The sequence below is a fragment of the Fulmarus glacialis genome, unplaced genomic scaffold, assembly GCF_000690835.1.
Source record: "Fulmarus glacialis isolate BGI_N327 unplaced genomic scaffold, ASM69083v1 scaffold26969, whole genome shotgun sequence".
NCBI classification, from domain to species: domain Eukaryota; kingdom Metazoa; phylum Chordata; class Aves; order Procellariiformes; family Procellariidae; genus Fulmarus; species Fulmarus glacialis.
This window is the reverse complement of record NW_009231813.1, coordinates 83507-106200: the sequence shown is the minus strand read 5'-3', so window position 1 is coordinate 106200 and position 22694 is coordinate 83507. Positions and strand designations below refer to the sequence as shown.

Below are 22694 nucleotides of genomic sequence, written 5' to 3'. Positions count from 1 at the left end.
TACATCTTTTTTATCTAAATAGTTTTACTGAAGCGTTTTCAATCAGAAAGAATATTTCTCAGGTGGAAGGGTATTTCTTAGGCGGAAGGCAGTCCTGAACAATAAGGAAATTAATTTTCTTTCAATAGACAGTAAAAACAATCATTCTAAAAAAAGGTCAGGTTTACTTGAGATGGTGAAAAAACAATTTATCTCAATAGATATTACATTCATGTTCACTGACACCTAAAATCAATGAGTATACAAACTGAAAGAAGGGTCTAAGCAGAGAGAAAAAACCCCAACCCTCCCCCGCAAACACTCATAACCATGAATTTTAAAAGCATGCAGTAAATTTTAACAAGATGAATGAGGGGCTCTAAAAACTCTGAAGGGAGGAAGAGTTTCAACTCAACTCAGCAACAACAGTCAATTAGGATGCACCTACCTGCATAAGTAATCAGGCTGATTTTACCCCAGACTGTCCGTAAGGAGGTAAATCAGGAAAGATTTGTGACTCATCACAAAACTGTTTTGTGCCAAATAAGATTCATGATTTTTCCTCTGTGTAAACAAAATACGTTCACAATCTATTTTCACTAGAGCTTTTAAGTATGACAGTTATTAAGATTTCTGAATAAAATGTATTTTTCAATGTACATCATTAGTGATCTAAATAAGGTTTCACATAAATACGGGGGTGAAACTGCACACAAAATAAAATGGAAAAAATGGCTGACATTGTTTCCTTACATTAGTTCAACGATTTGTTATTCAGAACTTCACAGGCTGGCATCTATTACTATAAAGGAAACACATTTTGATTTGGAAGGATCAAAGGAAAGGTACTGAGCTCAGATTTTTTTTTGTTCCTTTTTAAAAGCCCTTTCAAGTTGGGGAAAATTCATGCATTGTCACCCCAGAGCACAATGTGACATAGGCAGCTGCTTCAAGCTGGCTACGGTGTGCAAAGTTCACTGTCATGACCGGCTGACTGCTCAACTGTCAGGGAAAAATTAACAAATACAAAAAGGGGAACATGTGGCAGTTTTAGAAACACACTTTTCAATAAAGCATACTGTGAACTATAGACTATTGCACATTTCAACATGACACAAGAAAAATAGGGGGTTCAAAAGAGAATACACTTTGTAACATAGAAATATACAGACTAGCTTGTGCACAGAAATCAAAACATGGTTACAAGACACCACTGCAGTCAAACCTGTCTTATAGTCTGCTTATGATCTTAGTGACCTTAAGAAACTGGTCCAAACTGATTATCAGCAATACTTTTTTTTGTTACTTTTTTTAAAAAAATATTTTGAGACCACATTTTGATACACATATATATATTCCGTGGTCAAAACAGACAGACTTAACTTTAGCGATACTAAATAAAAGTGCAAAAACATTCAAAAAATAAAACAAAATAAAAAAATATGGAAGCATAAGCTAAAAATTTTCTGCATAGCTGAAATCTATTTAAAGCGAGTCCTTGGTAGGGGTTGCTGACAGGAGGAGAAAGCAGTTTTTTAAAATGTCTTCTGCATGTTTGTTTCAAATAATGCAAAAAAAAGGTCATTTGTCGGCTTTTAAAGTATTTCACAGGCAGTTCACTCCTGCGTCCTTAGATACCATTGTGGTGGCAGTGCCTCCTTCCGCAAGGTAAACAGCAGTGCTGGATTTGGAGTGGACTGCCCGGTCACTGCCGTTATTGTTGACCTCGCAGTGCAGCGGCTCGGTGGAGATGACCCACGTTGAAGGACGCCACCGCTTAAGTGAGTACGGAGTTTTCACACGTTTCTTGATCTTTTCTCCTGAGCCTGATTTGCCATCCTGTGAGGAGTCACCTACTGAAGGAAAAAAACAAAAACAAAAAACAAAAACAGAGTAGAAAATAGTATTACGAGGAAGATAAGATTAGACTGGAGAGTCCAGGGTTATTACTCATGCAAAACAGAACAAAAGAACAAAATCTTGACACAAAAGCAACTGTGTGGCAGAGACATGGCAGGTATATCAACTACAGTAGCCGCCACTAAAACAAGGGGTCAGATTCTGTTGTCTGTCAGAAATTACTTCAGTGAAGTAATTTGTGTTACCTTGAATGCACATGGGCATCAAACAGCAGAATCAGCATTTGACATTTGAGGGGCTTTTGCAATCATAGTACCTTATATTACCTGTAATGGGAGGTACAAAAAAAGAGTCGCTACTACAGGATGGCAAAGGCTAAACTTTTAATAGCATAATTAAGTCATAGGTCCCCTAATCCTACTTCACCTGGCAAAGCATTTCACCTGGAGACAAAACAGTCCATTTCTCTGTTAAGATCCTAAGTCAGGATTTGGGATGTTGGGTTGCAAAACTGGCAAAACCAACTTTAATCATGATAAAATTTCAGCAGTAGAAATCTGATTGTTAAAATACTTTCACTTTACGTAACCTTCAAACCCTTTCTTTTTAAACTTCAATTAAAGGGAGTTACTGCAATAATCTTTTTTCTTTACCTCAAGACTATTTCAACTCAAGTCAACATGTTAAGACAAAAATTAAGGTTTCCTACTTAAAAGGAAGGCTTAAACATTCCACTGCTGAATATTCAACTACGTTTCTTGAAAGATCTATTCTGGTTTGTTTCTAAACCTTTTCTTTCCAAACATGCCTGGCACCCCAGATTATTTCACTAGTATCACATAGTCGGAAGTTTGCAAGCACCTTTCAAAGACTACAGTGCATTCTGGAAATATATTCTCTTAAAAGTGCACACTAGGAAGCCTTTCCAACAGCTCCAACAGGCCCAAAGACAAACTCAGAGGATGTACCTAATTTAACTACATGATTACATTCTTACTGTAAAAAAGAGAGCTCCATTGTAACCTCTTAAATCTTTGGCTGTAAAACTCTTAAGGCAGTTATTCTGAAAGAGTCTATTAAAATCAATTCCTTCTCTAAGTGCTTTGATTAATTTTTGATAGGTACATGGTAAATTGATGAAGGATTGCTGTAATTGTTAGAGCTCAGATAGCAAAGCAGAGAATGCCTGACCATCCGTCTAGGCTGGGCTAATACAGTCAGATCAGTTGCTTTAAAAGTAATGAAGCATATAAGTAGTTATTATAATAAGTTATGTTAATCAATGCATCTTAGAGCCAGCTACTCTTAAGAGAATGAGGAAAAGTAAGGAAAAGAAGGTATAATGGGCACATTCTGCCCAAGGAAGAAATAGGAAGCTTTTTCAATATGCTTTACAGCTGCCAAGGTAGGTGCCTTGCAAGGAATAATGAAAGTTAGAAAATACTCCCTTCCTACAGTCAGAGTAGATAGGTTATAAAGGACAGATTTATTCCATGTATGTGGAAGGAAGATAATGACCTAACGTGTTGGAGTTGATGGAGACAGGACTTTATTGAGAAGACTGAAATTGTGCTGATAGAAATTAAATTTATATGGGATTTAGTAAGTATGCTTTGAGGAGGGACAGGAGACACAAAAGTATTTTCTATTCAAGCAAATATACGTAGTTATTAAGTAAAAAAGTGTCAGGGAAGCTGTTCAAGTCCTGCAGGCACTTACACTGCATACTACTGCTATCCAAACTATTTGTGGCGGATAGATCCAGCGAATTAGGCCTCTGTGCTCTTCTAGTCTGGGTCTGCCCAGGATTTCTCGCTACATTCGGGATACTGACTGTAGCTGTGTCTTGCACTGGACACGGATTACTGTTGTTGTTATTGGCATTTGTTCGGCCATTATCCAGTGGTCGCTCTCTCCTGTCTACTAGGCGGTCCAGAACACCTTCATCATGGCCAACCTGCTGCTCCCGCCTCAACAAGGGTTCATGCTCATCAGGGCTTGAATTAATATTCAGCCGACTATCCTCTCCACTGAACTGGTTCTGAAGCATTTCCTGGGCCCTTTGCGCTACCGAACTGGTTGTCTGTCCAGATGGCACTGTCCCATTGGCATACTGGGTTGTGCCAGCATGAGAGTTTATGCTGTGGCTTCTCCCAGCCACTCCGTTCATGGTAACTGTCACAACATGAGGTTCTGCAGCATTGATAGTGTTCATCTTGGCAACGCCTGTTTCCACTTGCTTCAAGTTTGATTTGTGCTTGCCACCAAATTTTAACCGTGGCTCCTTTGTTGAATTTTTGGTGTTTAGGGGGAGGCTAGTAGGCCTCTTCGGTAGGTTCTGTTGCTTGGGTAGAGGATAGACCTGAGCAGATGGGACATCCGGAATCAAACATGCTTGACCATTGCCAGCTTGTGTGAAGTCCTGTTGTCCTGTCACCTCTACTGCAAGTTTTATCAGCGGATAAAGCAAGCTGGAACTAGTGCTGCTGAGTGGATCTGGCCCACTAAACTGCTTAAGTGAATGTTCCATCAGATTCTCATCAGAGCTTTCTTTTAGGTTCTTATCCACTTCTTTTGGATCCAATTTATTTGTCTCCAAGTCCTCCTCTGTTAGCTGCAGACAAACAGGGGTGGGCCCACCTGGCTGCATGACATTTGTGGTATGTAAGTTTGTTTCATCTGAATAAGGCATTTCAGATATGGTGGTCATGCCAGTGCCAGGAGTGAGGCCAGTTGTATTGGTGGTGGTAGTATTGGTGGACAAACTGGTGACACTTGTCTCAGGACTAGGGATGCGAGCTTGCGCTTGTTGCCGCTCGTAGTTAATGGAGTTTCTATTCTTTTCCCCTGAAGTCAATGGTGTAGTGGACATTGAATGTTCAGAAGAAATGTTCTTCACTATGCTGTCAGTGTGGTGGATTGAATCTTCAATGTAGGAAGAGGAAGAGTAATCTGGATATGGCCTTATCTTTGATACACGCCTATGATGCGACAGATTCCTTTAAGAAAAAATAAGTGATGTTAAGATCATATATGTAAAAATCACCTGATATTATAAAGCCTCTCATTTAAGAGAGCTGAATGTCTTTCTGTTTCTTTTACATGCATAAACTAAGGACAGATACAGTACAAACTGAGATCTTTCAGTAACTTCCTTGAAAAATCCTGGGTAGCAGAAAATTCGTTTTACTAGGACAGCAATTTTGTCATGGATGTTATTTCTACAACTAAGTCGGATAACAGTAATTTTCTTCTATTTGTCCAATATGCTGTTTGTCCAGTTCACTGCTAAAGCACTGCTCTAGTTGCAGAGAAGTGATGCTGAAGGAAGGCAACAAGAACTCAACATACAAGATGGAGAAAGCGATGCTGGGAAAAAGTCACAAGGTCCTAAACCATGAAAAATCTATTATTTTAACAATTTAGGTATTCTATCATTTAAACATAATTTTTTTCATTACAGTAAACACTGCCCATACAGCAACATTACTCTTCTCTGAAATCCACATCTCTAGTGTATACTATTAAGCACTAATGTCAGTTCTGCAAATTCTCACTTGCTCTGGATCATTTATAAACAGAGAATGCACAGCACCTCTCTCACTGGGCTCAGAATAACGAGGACTTAAATGATGGCCCTGCGGTTCTTTAACTGAAAAACTACAGGTTTGAGACTCTGTGATTTCCTGAACTCATATTGCCTGCAAATTCACAGTTTTTATAAGAACATTTTAAACAGAAGTTTTATGCATCACTTAGCAAGAGTCTTTAAAAGACAATTCATAATCACTTCATATCTTTGTAAGCCTGTTTGGACAGTGTGCCTAAGTTCAGTTTAAAAGGCCCCTCTGTGAGAAGTACAGTTGTTTACATAAAAGGTGCCTGAATTCTGGGGACACATAGGAGATCTTAAGAACACAAGCAATCAGGATCATGTCATAAAATACCCATATGCAGACTAGCTCACGTAACACACACCCACTTCATGGATGCAAAAATGTTAAGCTAGCAGCGTGCTCTAGCTTCCTTCCTGGAGTGAGCTGAGCATTGCATTGGGCATTTGCTGCTGACTAAAACCAAATGTTTTCTCTTCTTACCGCTCATTTTGCATGGCAGTTGACATAGGGTTGACCGTTGGACTAACTGATTTATTTCTCTCCCAAATCATCATGAGTTCTGCCATCCTCTCCTCAGCACACTGCGCTGTTAGTCGAGCTTCAGCATCTTGATCCCAACAGTCTTCAATTGTTTCTTTAAGTGACCTCACAGCCTGCCAGGAGACAAACAAACAAAACCCCTTTATCTTAAGTTATTTTTCCTTTATATTGTGCTTCTAATTTACTGTTTTATGACAGCATTCTGTATGCATGAAAATAGTCACACGCTGGTGAGAAAGAGAAATGGAAGAGAAACAATTTCATTCAAAGCTAGTTTACCCTAATAACAGCAGTATGCAGGACTAATATTGTAATAACTTACACACACAACAACTAGGAAGACAATTATTTAGGAAAAGCTACATTCACCATTGTCCATAACACCTTCAGCCAGCCCTGTCTGATGTATGCATGCTCAGCTCACTCTCCCTGCCTTATGAAAGCTGTGTACTAAGGACTGATGATATTCTGGAAATGCTGTCATTGTTATCCTCACAATTCAGCTAATGGTCCCTGCTTTGCTTCCCTGCACTGTATGCAAATAACACAGCCTTGCTCATTTCATCATGCTTTTCCTCTTCTGTTCACTACTGTAACATCCAAATGCCTCATAAATATCAGTGAATTCGCCTGCACTATGGAATGAGATTATTGCTGCCCTTGTTTTACAGATGGAGAAACAGAAACAGACACACTTTCCTGGGATCACACTGTGGGCTGAATGGTACAGTCAGGATTAGAGCTCAAGACCTCCAAAATGTGCTGCCATATGGTCAGAGACATGGAGAGGAGGCAACTGAAATTACGAGCACTGAACACTTCTGCTTCCACTGCATCCGGAGTACAAAAAACAGGCAGACGTTTATTGGCCCCTGCTGCCAATGGCCCATGGATAGGATATGGTTTGCCAGAACATCTCACATCTACAGCCCAGCTTTAACCTCTCCAGCACCAATGACTGTGCATAGTCCCAGCTGGGCACTAAGGCATTGAGTGCTCCTGCTGACTGCCTCTGTGCCAGAACTGCCTTGTTCGCTTCTGGCAGTGAAAGTCAAGGACTAGCTCTGCAAGCCAGCCAAGAGCTCCTCACCCACAGAGCGGGCTCCTGGCATCGCTTGCATCTGGCAAGTCACTGCTGCTTAGTGATGCAGCTACGGCTGCACAGGTGGGGATGAGCTCCCACAGAAGCAAACCTTTTATCTCTCTTCCCACAGTACATCGAAGAAGGTTTAAGCAACTACACCCCTCTTAGCTGAGGGACATGAGTCTAAAAGCACCCTCAGGGACAATGACAGGATAGTGTACTGGATCTGTTTTCTCTCCCAGAATAAAAAGCCTTCATTTGGCTTTTAGGACTTGATTCAGTCACAATTTAGACGTATCTAAGTCAGTGGATGCCCTACTCTCCTGTCTTGCCCCTTTGTAAGACTTTCCCCTACAGGTTTCACCAGCAGTAAATTTAACCAGTGTTTAACTTAATATTGTCTCTCTTCTGGCAGATCCTTTCCTTTTGATGTTTTAAGGATCGTGAAAGGAGCACAGTGATGACTGTGTAGATAGTTAACAAAACTGAAGTTCTAGACCTTCACATTTACCACAGCAATGTGTTTTCTATTAATTTCAGGTTCAAAGAGATCTGTACTAAAATGCACTATTTAGAAGTTCTAGCACTCATAAAAAAGATAGAAGGAACAGGAAATCTGCATTATTCTATTACTCTATTAATATCTTTCAGTCCTGACCTTTGAAGTCAAGCTTGGGCCCCTGCTTTGGCAAATGAGACAAGAACGCTGCTGACATCTCAACTCAGTTTATAGCCCTTGAATTAGTTTATGCACATCATCTGCTCAGATTGTTGATTTATACCGTGAAAAACAATACTGCTAATCAAGGTCTGTATCATAACGCATATGTTCAAGAAGCAAACTGAGACTGCATAAGTAATCATAAGTTTAGGATTCCACATCTTTTGAGTGCCTTAATTATATGACCTAAAAAATAAAACACTGCTTTTTATTTGTGTTTCTCAAATGAAAAGGGCAAATACATTTCTCTAATAGATGAATTTGCATGAAAGTGTTACAACCCAACATGTCAGCATAGCTTCAAATAACAGACAAAAGTCTTTTATCCCACGCATTAGATATAGGAGGTTAGGACCAGAGAACCAGGATGAGGTTATCTGGAGCTTAGTTTTCTACAGTATCTCCCCTAAAGTGCTCACTCAGATGTTATCCTAGACTGCCGTAGGATGGAGAAGCTTGTTTGATACCCATGACAGAACTACAGATTGTTTATTTAGTCCTCTTTTCTCTTAAAGCAATGGTGTAGATCCATCCTTAGAGCTGGACTTAATATGATAATTATCATTATTATTTTGTATTTTTGCAAAAAAATTAGTGACAACACAAAGAATGTGTTAGGCATTTCAAATACAGGGATCATTACTAGCTCAGTATCTAATAATGCTGGAGTCTATCAGCTTGTTAGAACATAATTAACATTTAAAACAGTAGTCTGCAAAACAAAACAAACCTTCTTGAACTGTTCTAGTTATAACTGTCTTCAAAAACAGCTGTCAAGCTTGGTTCTTCCAACACTGCATTTGTCAACATGGCTGTAGTTAAAACAGTTGCTGCTTGATTTCCTATATAGTTTGGGTGTGGATTCCTCCCTCCTCCCCCCACCCCCCAAGACTGCCTGGCCAAAACTGTGTAATAAAGGAACCTCTCTATGAAGCTCTCAACTCAGTTACAACATGTTTTACGACAGTGTTAATACTGGAGGCTATGCTCCTCTCTGAAAATGGTTTCATACATATTTACAAGTACCAGCATAGATGAGGCCTTAGGCTCCCCATTATCTGCACAGTAGCTACATACTTATCAACTAGCAAAGTCTCTGAAGATTGAAGGGCATAATTTCAGTAAGTGAATAACTAGAAGTGTTGTTTAAAATAAGAGCCAAATATGTAATTTTCATATTCGCAATCAAGCTATTTTAGCTTAAACAAGTTACTATGTATCAGGTGGAACCCAGTAACTGCATTTCACTTTGCTTGTAATAAAAGACAAACAACCCCCACTAAGGGGATTCGCATTACCTCATCTTGCCGCAGATGAAAGCAAGCACACAGACTCTTACCAGAGTTCAGCTGACTTGCCATAACTTGTTGGCCTGCAGCAGCAAGCAAGGCTATAAGCCATAGCTATACTACTTCAAAACAACAAACAACATAACTATGTTTATAGTCTTAAAAATAAAAATTGCAGATCAAATGAAGCCATATAAAATTTCTAATGTAGTTATAATGAAATGATTGCTAGAAGCTGTAGCCTCTGCAAATTCTGAGGACTATACAACTTCAGAAAAAGTTTATTACGATGTTTATAGATTTTAGTTTTGAAGAGTATCTTTACATTTTTGCCAACTATTTTAGGGTGTTATTAGTTTACAGGATGTCGAAAGACAGAAAATGCCTTTATGTTTCTCATCCAGCATACAGAGAACATATGGGCACTTCATCCATAATACTACAGATACTGTCTAACAATTAATATAACAAGTTATCTTCTGTGTATCACACTTCAGCATCCGGTAATAATCATAGTATTTTTCCTTGAAAGAAATCTAGCTTTCATGTCAATGGCTTTTTAAAAACTGAATTCAATATTTAAGAAGTCCAGACAGAAGCAGCTCCCAATCCTTAAATACTAACAAAAAATTAAAAAAAAGAACGTATTCAAAAATTGCTTTTAAGAAGTGAGTACACCCTATAGCTGGTTAAATGATTGTTTCTTTGAAAATATTCTATCTCACCAGGCTGTTTTCCTTCCACGCTTCTGGGAATTTTGGTCTTTGCTTCTCTCTAGACACCAAGACTTGCATATCTTCAAAAGTGGGATGGTTTCCGACTTCTGTCTGGAAAGCCATCTGGTACTCTGGCACAGATTCCCCTGTTAGCAAAAAAAAGAAAGAAAAAAAATCACAGATTAAAAGGCAGAGCAAGGGCTTTCAGGTGACGAAAGGTAGTATCAAAGTTGCTGTCTATTGAGATGTTCTCCACTTTCCCCCAAAGTCTAACGTCACAAAAAAAGCTGAATTAACTGCAAATGAATTAAGTGTTGTTCAGCAACCTTTCAAAGGATAGCATCTTCAAACTTTGCTGGTTGAGTGGCACATTCAGCATGTCTTAGAGCCTGAGGATGACACCTAATTTCTGTGAAACGTCGCTGACTGAATATATTCATGTACTTCATTTGGGAGGAAGCCCAGCGAGATTACAAGTCTCTGTACATGAAGTGCAGCTGTTTGACTAGAGAGAATGCTGCATGTCAGATTAACTCTATATGCTGTATCTTGGGAAGATGATAGTGGTTGTGACACAATCTCACGTGTTAAACTTTAGAAGTCTACTTCCTCTTGGTTTATGTTATAGGTATAGAGGATTTCCCTGAATTTTCAATGGCACTAGCATAGATGGTGCGACTGACGAAAGGCTACATTAAATCAGAGCACTGCCATTCTTTCATGAGGAAAGTCTGAAAGACACTTCAGGCACTTCTATCAGTTCTAAGAACTAAAAGTACTGCCTTTGCCATCAGCCCGACTCTCAATATTTGTAAACTCCGGACAATAATAATAATGCTCAAATTGCACTTACCACGAGGCCTGCAAACTGCTTAAACAGGTAATTTAAAGTCTTTCAGCATGAACCATGCTTCACACTCAAATACACTGTATTGACAACAATCATCTTGAACGCTAGATGGCACCGACTTAATGGCAAAAACCATTGAGAAAATTATTTCCCTTCTTCACTTTAAAAAGCTATCACTAGGGAGTAGCTTTGGTTGCTGGTACCACTTTCTACTACTTATGTTTTTTCCAGTTCTTTTAGTTACCTGGGAAGAGGTCTGTACATCTCATAAATATCTCCCAGTAGATAAGGCCTAGCGCATACATATCTACTTGTTTCAAAGCAGATTCACAGTCCCTCAAGTTCACTGCTCCTTCAAGCACTTCTGGGGCCATATAACGGATCGTACCAACCTGGAAAAACAAAATCAAAGCTTCAAATCAGAAAGCAGTTTATAAATTCAATTTATTATGGAGATTTTTTTTTTTAATACAAAACACTTTGTTTGATATTTTCTACAGTTAAGGAAAATGCAGTTCTCTTCTAATCAATGTCCTCAGCTTCTAGACTCTTAATAGGAGCCTAGTCATAACAAAACCCTTCCCCTACTCTGTCACTTTTTTGCATGTACCCAAACAAAATAATTTTGTCCCTTACTCAATGTTCTCATATGCAATACGATACAGCAGAAATGTTTCTTTTTCCTGAAATTACTCTGTTAAACACCAAGGTATGTATCGTAATGGAAGAGGATGCTGCTGAACAAGGAACTTGTTCTCTTTATTCCTGGACTTTCAGCAAGGCTCTCCCCTACATCTTCCATGGTCAATGGTTATTAACAGCCTTGGAGGAACCTGTTCATTTCCACTAAGAAATATGTTAGATTAGAGCAATCACTCATCAGTACTCGTAGGACAGTATTTTGTCACAAAACTATTCCATATCCCTGCATTTTAGAGTGGTTTCCCCGTTTCTTTTTTCAGTAAGGGGAGATCTAAAAAGAGGACCTGTACACTAGGTATTATTAATGTAGCACTTGCTTTCTAAGGGAAGGTGATTAGCACTGCGAAACACATTCTTTGAATGAAATGTAAAGGTTTTCTGTAAAAGCACAAAGACAACAAATGTACTGAACCATTAGGGACTTTCACTCTGTTTAAAATAGTCTCACTGTATTTCAGTAGCCTATATTCAGGTGTCAGTGTATTTATGCTTACACAAAAAGAAAACAACAAAAAAACTACTCTCTGAATCACAGCATCATAAAAAAGAAAGCTTAAGAAATCAGTTTCTTCTTTCTGCCCAGAATCCATTCTAACCCACTCCTAGCAGATGTTTTCCCAATCTGTTCCTTAAATTCATAAAATGATGCAAATTCTATATAGGCTTCCTCAGTAGTCCATTCCAGACCTTGGCTGCCTTCTACAGATTAGAAAGGTTTCTTTGTAACTAACTTAAATTTTCCCTCCTACAATGTAACCCCTTGTCCTACTCACACTGAACTTCATAGCAGTTTACATATTTGAAGACCTGTCTCTGCCTTTCCTTCCCTCTCTGCCTTTCCTTCCCTAAATAACCCTAATTCTTTCATCTTTTCCTATAAGCATCCCCTGTTATTTTGTCCCCGTTCTTTCTCAGTTGGTCCACATCTTTCTACATGCACTTAGTCTCCGAGATGTATCCATTTAAAGTGCAGAAAATTGCAGATGACACACAGCGAAATGGTTGTAGGATGCAGAATGCAGTATGTCACCATTTCAGAAAAAAAACCCCACCAAAACCGCCAAAGAATGTTTGGCCTTCAGTTAATACTTGCAGTATAAGACTGAAGGGACCTGTACCACATCATTGCAAACAACATGGCAACCAAACCTACCTTGCATCTTCTCATATCTCACACAGAAAACTTCAGTCTCCCAGGGCTGCCAACCTACCACCTTTCAAAATGCTAGGTTTGTTTTCGAGTGTTTTGAGACTAAAACCAGTTTCTTCCTAGCAAGGTTTCAGCCACTTCTCACCCACATTGCAGCAATTCCCCCTTAGAGGAATTGTACCACCTTAACATTCACCTTGTAACAACAGAAACAATTATTTCTCAGTGTTACTTCCATACTAATTTGTCTTCCTTTATACACTGGTTTATCTTCATTTCTACTTACCTCACTAATGGCTGCATTATCTTCCTCACCTGGGCGTACAAGTCTGTTCCCAGTTAACTTCATGGAGAGTCCAAAATCGCTAATTACACATGTTCCATCATTCTTTACCAGTACATTGCGGCTGTTCAAGTCACGATGGGATATTGCAGGTTTGTAATGGTCTATTTGGACACATGGAAGTGCTTGTTATTATTTGAGCAGTTCTACTGTTTGGCAAAATGAGAGAACCTCATTATGTCTGCTCAGCTATTATAAGCAGAAAATCAGCTTATCTTTTAGAAAGCTAACATTTTTGCCTCTTTATAATGAGCTCCACCGTACGCTATCTATAGAAAAATGACTGGCATTCAGAGTTTCACTGTATCTATACAATATATTAGGCTACTGCTATATCCAGTTTTAGTGTTTGCCAATAAGCTTCTTTTGAAGGGATATTTCAGCATGATTTTGGCAGGAGAGACATCGTGTACTTAAGCACGGATCTGCTACCACAGCCCTGACAGCCTCGCTCATATCCACACTCGTGTCAAATAGGGCACCAACTATTTATGCTATGATTGGGATTGCACCTATTCAGAAGATATGTAGACAATATTTTTCTAGAGAGTCTGAACATGTTCATCTTGCAAGTGACCTGATCTTTTCCAAAGAATAATCTCAGTTATTGCTAGTTCATATACAATTTATTTTGTCAGTAAAGCAGCCAGCACTATAGAACCAGTTTTACTGTGGAAATTATTCTACTCCATGAGTTCCTTCCTAGCATTCATAGAGCAGCCTATGGCTGTCTCTTCTTTATGATGGAAGGTTTACACATTTTCTGGCTGCGAATAGACACACCTGTCTGCACATTTCGAAATGATGAAGTTAAGATGATAGCTGCAGTTTCAATGGCACATAGGAATACTGGTTTAGGTATTTTCAGCCTTGCACTTTTAACAGCATCTCCAGTTGTCATTCTTTGCTAGAACTGATGCTTAACATTTGATATATATAGTTTTGAATTTTAATCCAAACATTAGCACCTTAACGTAGAATTAATGATACCATCCTTTTATTTATTGCCAAAAATTATTGCCAAAAATTATTGCCAACTCTCCAGTGCCAGGCATTATTCTTCAGCCTGATACACCACATATCTCAGAATATCTGCTTTATAATCATGATACTTCAGCTGCTGAAATGCTGGCTGAAGCACACAAGCAGAGATATAAAGATGTAAATCAATATGTTGTCACATCCAGTGCTCTAATAAAACACTAAAAGTCCAGCAGTACCGTTTGTACACTGCGAAGACTAGGCCCACACCCTCAGACAAACATCAAGACATACGATAAATAAAACTACAGTGGAGTTAGAAGATTTAATTATTTCTCTTTGCGTATACAATTCACACACAAACTAAAAATTGCTTTGGTGATTTGTGTCTGAACTGCAAAAACAAATAGAACACCCCATCTGTTTGCTCTGTGCTAGACACACATCCAGTGCTTCAGGTCTTCAGTAATCTGTTGCCATGATACAGCAGCACTGTACAACTCCGCCTCCTCCTCTTGCCTTTCTCTGGGGCTCTGCTGGCTCTTACTCCACGTTTTCATACAAGCGTCACAGACGCAGCTCACAACATGGGATTGTTCAGAAGGAAAGAACATATCAGAAGTTCTGAGTAATCTCTATCTGCATTCATCATTTCCTACTCACCATACTGTCACAGAGAAAAAAGAAAGGCAGGAATCTACTACCTGATAGAAATAAGAGTATCTTCCAACATCTTGGCATCCCTTCCTGGCCTTACCTCCTCGAGGTAGCTCTGTGTGCAGGTACGCCAAGCCCCTCGTTATAGAGTGTGCCAAACGACAGGAGCTCACCCAGTCACTTGTGTGGAGACTCAAATATTTGCACAAAGAACCCTTTAAAAAAAAAAAAAAAAAAAGGTAAGTACTGGATTAAAAACGTTGTCCAGTTGAATAACTCAAAATCTTTAGGAGAGTCAGTTTTATCCATTGCTCCTGAAAGGTGTAATCCTGCAACTACTATTGTGTTTACCCAGATGTTCTAAAACACAAGATTGAACCAAAGTTTCATTAATTTCTAGTGCTGCCATTTGGTTTATCTAAAGAAGTGGAAAAGAAAATTTATCACAAAGTAACAGGGATTGCCTTTAGGAATAATGATACTACTTATAAAACAAAAGCAAAGCATGCACTTGATTTATTCTTCTGAAAAAGTCTTGTTGAACAACAGAAGAAGAAAGGTAACTGCAGATATAATAGCCTGGGTTACTAAATAGTGGTCTTTAAATCATTAGCACTTGCAGAAGAGTCCTCAACATCTCTCACTGGCATCTCCCCTGCTATAATCTACTTATATGTCAAAACAAAAAAAACCCAAAGGTGACTCAGAAAAGGAGTCCACATGCACTGAAGAAACAGGAAAAAAGAATGTCACATTCCCCTTTTCTTGAAAGAGAAGTTAAATGTGAAAAATGGGGGATTTTTTAGTAATTGGTGGTGCAAACTCCAAGAAAACCAGAAGGAAGTGTGTCAATTATGATACTGAGATATTCTAGAAAACGAGACTGCTATCTGAAACAAGAGCCAAATCCTGCAAACTACGACACCTTTGAGCAGTGACAATATACTCCGTTTAAACAAACTAAATGCCCACGCATGAAGAACAAGTCATCCAGCTGTCTCTGCATACATCTTACAATATAATGTTTATTTATGACTACAAACTACCGTGTTTTTGACTATTTAAATCTGTAATCTTAAAGGTGCACCAATGCGTAACATCTTATCATAGCTGCAACTAAAAACACTTTATTGCAAAATTAGTTATGCAACATTTGGTTCAAAAAAATCTGGTATGTGCCATTTGAGTCCATTTGGAGTCGACATTCAGGTATGTAACGCATGCACAGTTCAGACGGAGGCACACAGATACCAGAATTTAAAATGACCAAAGCATTACACATTTTTTTAATCCAATGCTAAAACTAATACCAAGTTCTTGACGCTCCTTAATAGAATTACAAAAGTCTTGCAGCTTTTCAGACTTAGACTGTGCAGAACAAGGAACCCATAAATAGATAACCTCCTCGGTCAAAACACAAATGTCACTCATACAGCATTTTTTTACACAAGCATTTTTTTTCCATTGTTTAAAATGCTGTTATATGAACTTCAAATAGATTTTGGTAGGGGGAAAAAAGCTGAGAATCCACCTAGAAACGAGTTAAAGAATTTTACATTTTTTTCTTATTATTTAAAGCTTTTTAAGAAATACAAACACTCTCATTAGCCTCCAACTGCCAGCAACCTGGGTGCAGTAACAGGTTTTCTTGGCTTAGTGGGTTGAGATTCCAGCCCGTTCTAACGGAGGCTACAGGACTGTTGTCACGGTGTGACTGGGAAACACTCACTGTATAAAGACCTCAAACCAACTTCAAGATCTTTCTGCTGCAGAGCTTGCTAGCCACCAGATATTTCTGAAGCTAGCTGAGGGCTGTGGTTTTATGCTTTTAGTGAAGTTCAATATAAATGACAACCAAGAAAAGTTTTAGTCAAGATTTAGAGAGAGATATATTTGTAATTAAGATTATTCTCGTCAGAGTCATGAGTTACACGTTAAATTGGGGACATTTGTTCTGATTATAACTTTTGATAAAATTGTTGGTTTTGTTTTAACAATCATAAGACTCTACTATGTGTTTTACAACAGTTTTTCTATTGTTCTAAAAAGATGTGAATGTCTGACTGGGGGAACAATTCTGTGGCTATTATGTATTTCCTACTATGTCATCCCTTGCAACTTACTCACTGCTTATTCACCTACCACACCTCAGAGTACCATCAGAACAGCATGTTGATTGATAAATACATGTATCTTTCCTTTTATTACTTGCTCACCTACCTCCTTTGGTCTGAAGGCATGTTTGGATAACAACACAATTTGGGTCAAACCTATTTGTCTTGCTTTCACCAAGGCAACACCAAGAACAATTTTCTGTCTGAAAGTATTCTGGTTTGTGTGTTCCTATTTCCAAGAAGGAAAATATTTCGAGGGAGAATGACATTTTGGATGGGGAGTATTTCACCTGCACATCTTGTATGGCTTACTCCTTATTGAAATAAGATTTATGGCTCCAGTTTGAACGGTGCAATTCCCTTTTAGGAGGGCTGCCACAGCAAGGTTCCTTCTCTGCTGTTTGGTCCACATACAGCACAACATCTGCTCACTGAATTAAGGATCACACTGCATTAATTACACGTGCTGTGCACTTTTTCCAATGACTTCCAAACCACCAGTGGATTTATTTTAGACTAATCTTGCTGTTCTTAATACCATATTGAGAAAGAATCTGGTAATATGATGTCATAAGCCTCATCTGTGCATTTAATCAGATCATTAACAGATCCTGTTTTTATAAGCCACAAGACACAATTTTCAATCAAATTACACTTCAGCTGAAAATCCTTTCATTCAAGAAAACAGCAAAACCAGATCTCCTGTTAAGACAGTTATGCTATGCCCTCCCAGGAGCAGAATACTCGCTTGATTTCACTTAACTCAATTAGTTGAAAATAAGCCTACTCTGCCAGAGCAGGCCAGAGCTGACGTGCTTTGCCACTGTCCATCTGGTATGGGCACGACTGAGCTTTTTCTATGGTCGTTTCTAATCTCTGCAATCTCTTCTTAGATACCCATCTCTTATAAGCTTACATGATGAAGTGTGTTCTCACTTAAAAGTTTCAGTTAAGATACTCTCTATATATTTGTGAAGTGCTATGTTGCCTTAAATTTGCATATATATTTAGACATTTATATACACGGATGCATTTAACTTTCAACACAAGCATATACGTGGAGCCTAAAACACCCTAAGACAGGCCATCATTACTGCTATTTATTACTGTTTTGTTTCTTTTTGCTACTTGAATAAGCAGCTTTTGTCCTACTGTCCCCATAACAAATCAGGCTTCAGCCATCACCTTTACACACTGGAGGAAATACAATATGAGTTCGCTTACTTGAGACCAAAAAGCTCATTAAAAAAATTATTTAACTGAACAATTAAAGTTCTTTCCCATACACAAGCAAAAAAACCCCAAGATAAATTGTGAAACGTAATTTTTTGCATTTTCATATATATAACCCCCATACACATCACATTTTATGATTTTTCATGAAAGCAATTCACATTTATGCTGTGTATTTTTAAAACATCTTAGTTTCTACGCATGTGTACACACACACACACACACACACAGAGCGTTAGAAACTCAAATCAATGAATTTGAGGGATGTAAGCATTCAGTTAGCCAAGCAGATTTGAAGATATGGCTCTGGAAAGTAAGGTTGCCTTCTTAAGACTTGTCCGACATCATCAATATATGGTAGAGCAAAATAAATATGGTATGCCACAGAATGCTTTAAGGAAGATAACAGGATAAAAAGCCAACATGATTTACAGTACCACAAACTAGTTTGACAACAATACTGGATCTATTATGTTTCATTGTAAAAAACCCCACCATTTACAGCTACCGAGTGAGGTCATAACTACCATAACAGAGATATAATGCCTTAATACTAGGAAGTTTTAAATTTATTAAATTATTCTTAAGTAAAAACAACTCTTCAAATTCTGTCCTTGAATATTGCACAGTTGACTAAAAAAACCCGCACCATAACCAAGAGCAAATACTACAGCTAAGAATTTGTAAGACTACATTTGATAGCACTAACTGGGAAATCTTAAAGGGTATTACAGTAAACCACACTAAGGTTCATTAAAATTGTAATTTATATGGATTATTTTTACATTACTGTGCAAGAAGAAGCAATGAAAATCACTGGCAAATACTGAAGTACATCCTTTTTATGTGGCTATTCTTACGAATCTAAACCAATGCGATTGATTTCTTTGAAGCACTTACATTGGGATAATATTCCATCACCAATAAATATTCCATACGGCCGTCTGCAGTGAATCTCTCGTCCCCCACAATGAAGCGGGCAATGTTGTCATGTTCCATCAGTGGAATCCTGTAAATGTTCCTCTCGTTGACAAAGTTCTGACGATTAGCAAAAGAAAATACTTTCACAGCAACTGGACGTTCATCTAGGGAGCCTTTATACACTGCTCCGTATCGCCCCCGGCCAATCAACTGCAAAAAAATGTAAATATGTAGTTCACTAAATAATAAAGATAATAAAGAAGACAAAAGTTTTCACTCCACAAAGATTGTACGCCAACTTTTATACTGACTTACACTATAAAAAACAGTGAATACAGTGAGTATTTTGTATTGAAAACTAGAATTAGTTTTCAATTAGTAAAAGCTATTTTGGAGCTGGAAACCTCAGCACAGGCCAACTTAGATCTTACTAAATTGATCTATAGTCTGAATACCCAGTAAATAAATCATAAATAATCTATTCAGCAGTTTTATATACAGAATCAATAAAATCCATGTGTTTTGGGCTGCTAATTCTCTTATTAAACTTTTGCCTACTAAACATTTATAGCTTTTATGTGATCAATTTTAATTAACTCCAGAGATCACAGACATTAAGCTAAACATTTTAGGTTTAGGATAGCTTTATAACCCTTTTAGGTCAGTAATAACAATATATGCATTTGTAGTGCAAAATAGATACCAAAAGAGGTAAACAGGTTTTAACAGAAAGAAATAATTAATTCCTTACTACCTGTGAATCTTTATTCTAGCCCCCACTATGTTAGCCAGTCTTCACAGAACGGCCTTTCCCATCTCCATGGCAACTGAAGAAAGATGCGATCTCTGCTCTGAACCAAAACGTATGACCACCTTCAGGAAGAGTCCTAGTTTCTAAAGCTCAAAAAATTCTAACTACGTAAGAATTTAAGTATCTATTTAATTCAAATAATTTTCAGGAAGACCTAGACGTGAAACTAAGGATTTCATGGACCAGTACGTTTTTACTTTTTAAAAACTTACAAATGGAGAAGGAACAGAAAGCAGAAGGGATTACAAAAGTAGTGCTTCTAAAGATGATAAACTTGTCTAACAGGAAAGTTTCCAACAATGAAGTGTCCTTTACCAGACAGACTTTCTATTTCTCAGTTCTTCCATGCCAGTGGACTGCAAAGCAGCAGCAAGTCACTTCAAGGTACAAACCCGGAATATATTCTACCCACGGAGATGTGAAAAGGCAAGCACAGGTTAAGACAATTTGTTCTGCAACACCCTATGACTGGGGGTGAGGAGTCAGCTCCTTAGGATTTAAGAAAGAGGACAGAAGACCCCATAGCAGATCTCTCCACCAACAAAGCTGCTGCTTTTTCCAAGACTGCATATCAGTATGAGTAATTTCATCTGGGGCTTTGCACACTTCTACAATACACATCCTTATACTCTTGTAAGCTCTGCCTCAAGTTCTTTTTTGTTGGCAGAAGGGACCCAAGCGTCTTTGCTTATTAGTCTGCTGTCACCATTAGCCCAGACCACACTGCATGTCTGCAGTCTGCATCTCTAGGTGTGATTTCTAATGGGCAAAAAGAAGAGAAGTACCACTCTCTGAATGTCTCTCAGTCATTCTACTGATTTATTTCTGGCTAAAAGCTTTTAAAAATTCCTTAAGTTCTATCAAGCACACCAATTGAAAGCATAACATTTTGCAATTTTCTGATGATACATCTAATACCAAGCTGAGCAGAAAGTTCTGGTTGGCCTCTAGTTGCCATGGAGATAGAGAGTACCCCATTGTGAAGAATGACTACACATAAATGCACCACTACTGAAATATACTGCCCTATCTGCAGTAAATTCTATATGCCAATAGTGTTACTAAAGCATTTCAAATGACTATGATCGGATACTGTACTTAAAGTGATCAGTGTCAAGCAAAAATATGGATCTTTTGATGCAATGCTGAAATACAGCACATTCCAATTTCCCTCATTACCTCCCAGTGTTCAGTATTTTCTTCTCAAGGTAGAACATGCTCTAGCTAATACCAACAATATTACTAACAAAACCAGGCAAAATGTAACTGCGGTAACCTTTTTTTTTCCTCTTTTTTTCTTTTAATTTCTTCTTTAAACTGTGATTTAGAAGAAAACATTACAGGAGCACTGATACATTTATTTCTGTAACTATACCTGGGAGATGGTATGACCACAAGTGTTACATTGAATAAAAATGAAGATTAAGAAACCGAGTTGAACATTTACCTCCAACAACTTCAGATTATCCAGATCCAATGAGGGCTCTGATGCTGCTGCCTCCATCATATTCATACTGTGCAAACCTTGTTTACGGTCTCCTGTGGAAGGGGGTGGGGAGGGAATCAGACCGTTTCCTTTTTTTGCCATGCTATAAGTGAAAACAATACAACTTACCTGGGACTTGGCAGAAGGACATATTGTAGGCAAGGACATAACAAATCAAAAGGAATCCTGTAAAATCTTCTCAGTCAGTAAAATCAGCAGTGAAGGTGCTGATAGCTACAAACTTAAGGCTCTCTGCTACACAACTATTTTGATAATTGAATATCACTGGCAAAACTATAAAGCACGTTCACAACCTCACTTAAACTCTATTAAGCAGAGGATTTGTTGAAGAAAAATGGGTCCCAAAATGCCAGCTTGGAGAAATCATAAATCTCTCTGGACTGTTATGACCATAAAGTGTCAGAGAGAAGAAAAGGAAGCATCATGTACAAACATATAATAGGGACTGGGGAGAGAAACAGTCAAAAGAACAAAAAAAAAAAAAAAAAAAAGGATCGTCAAACCCTACCTGCAAGCATTCTGTATCCAAAGAACAGAGCAGCAATCAAAACAGCCAGTACAGACACAGATGCAAGGGCAATAACTATAGTCTCATCTCGATGAAAAGAATGAGAAGAATCTGAAAGAAAACAAGATGAAGACGCTTCAATTGTAAATTTGAAAGAATTGGCACTATAAAACATGTAATTGTTGTTACAACAATGAGGAAAAAAAATTGTACTCTGGATTGTAAGACACCCTTCTTCCTCTTAACATCAAGGGATGGCAAAAGAGCTGGTCAGCTCAAACACAGCTGAGTGCAAATTCATCGGCAGCTTTTCCCAGTCTTTCCTTGCCACCGCAGAGAGAGGCACCAACAGCAGAAAGCGAACCGTCTTTCTAGCTGGCAAAGTTCAGCCCAGCCATACAAGGCCAAGTTGAGGCAGTCCTGCTCTGCTATCTGTGCCTTAATCCAGTGTCCTGGTATGAATCAGGTTTGTAACCTTTACAAGTTTTTTTTAATTATTTTTCCCAGAATAAAAATCTCAAAAAAGTTTGCTAATAGTGCTGCAAATGTGATGAATACTGAATGCTTTGTATTCAAATGTCTACAACATACATTAGATACAAGTCCATTTGTGCAAATATTTCAAAGTATTTTGGGGTTTTGATTTGTTTCGTGTCAGCACTCAGATAATTATTAATGCTAATTCACAAAAAGACAGAGACATCTCCACAGAGTATCAAGAAACCTGAAACAACAATAAAACACTAAACAAAATTAAGTAACTAGTTTTATTGAGCCTTTTTTAAAATAACATTTGATTTTTGTCAAACTGTAAGCATTGTGCTTTTTCATCTTTTTTTTCCAGAGGAAGAAAAAGTTTTCATGAAAAAATTTGTTAGTGTCTTGAATGGTTAGCTTAATGCTTCTCCACGTCAGACCCCAGTCTTGCTTCTTGCAGGCATATAAAAATTCAGCCACTTTAATATAAAAATTTATTACTGCAGATATTCCTCTGATGTCAGAATCACTGGAATGTGGCACTACAAGACCTCATTTACTTTGGCTTCAAAACCAAGTTTGGGAACTATGTTTAAACTTGTCTTATATATTGCTAAAAGTACTCCTTAAAAGA

At 38.1% G+C, this 22694-nt stretch overlaps 1 protein-coding gene across 1 annotated transcript in view; it reads right to left on the bottom strand.

Moving 5' to 3' along the window:
- Positions 1–841: 841 nt before the first annotated feature.
- The window catches only part of BMPR2 (bone morphogenetic protein receptor, type II (serine/threonine kinase)), a 54249-nt gene continuing 32396 nt past the window's right edge, over positions 842–22694 (bottom strand). Inside the window, exons 4-13 of the mRNA XM_009584700.1 lie at positions 21584–21694; positions 21016–21107; positions 18737–18967; positions 14590–14704; positions 12795–12955; positions 10901–11048; positions 9816–9952; positions 5937–6109; positions 3559–4838; positions 842–1835 (exon numbers count right to left, since the gene is read on the bottom strand). Of these exons, the coding sequence (XP_009582995.1) occupies positions 1585–1835; positions 3559–4838; positions 5937–6109; positions 9816–9952; positions 10901–11048; positions 12795–12955; positions 14590–14704; positions 18737–18967; positions 21016–21107; positions 21584–21694 (2699 nt within the window). The 3' untranslated portion in view covers positions 842–1584. The remainder of the gene's footprint in view (positions 1836–3558; positions 4839–5936; positions 6110–9815; positions 9953–10900; positions 11049–12794; positions 12956–14589; positions 14705–18736; positions 18968–21015; positions 21108–21583; positions 21695–22694) is intronic.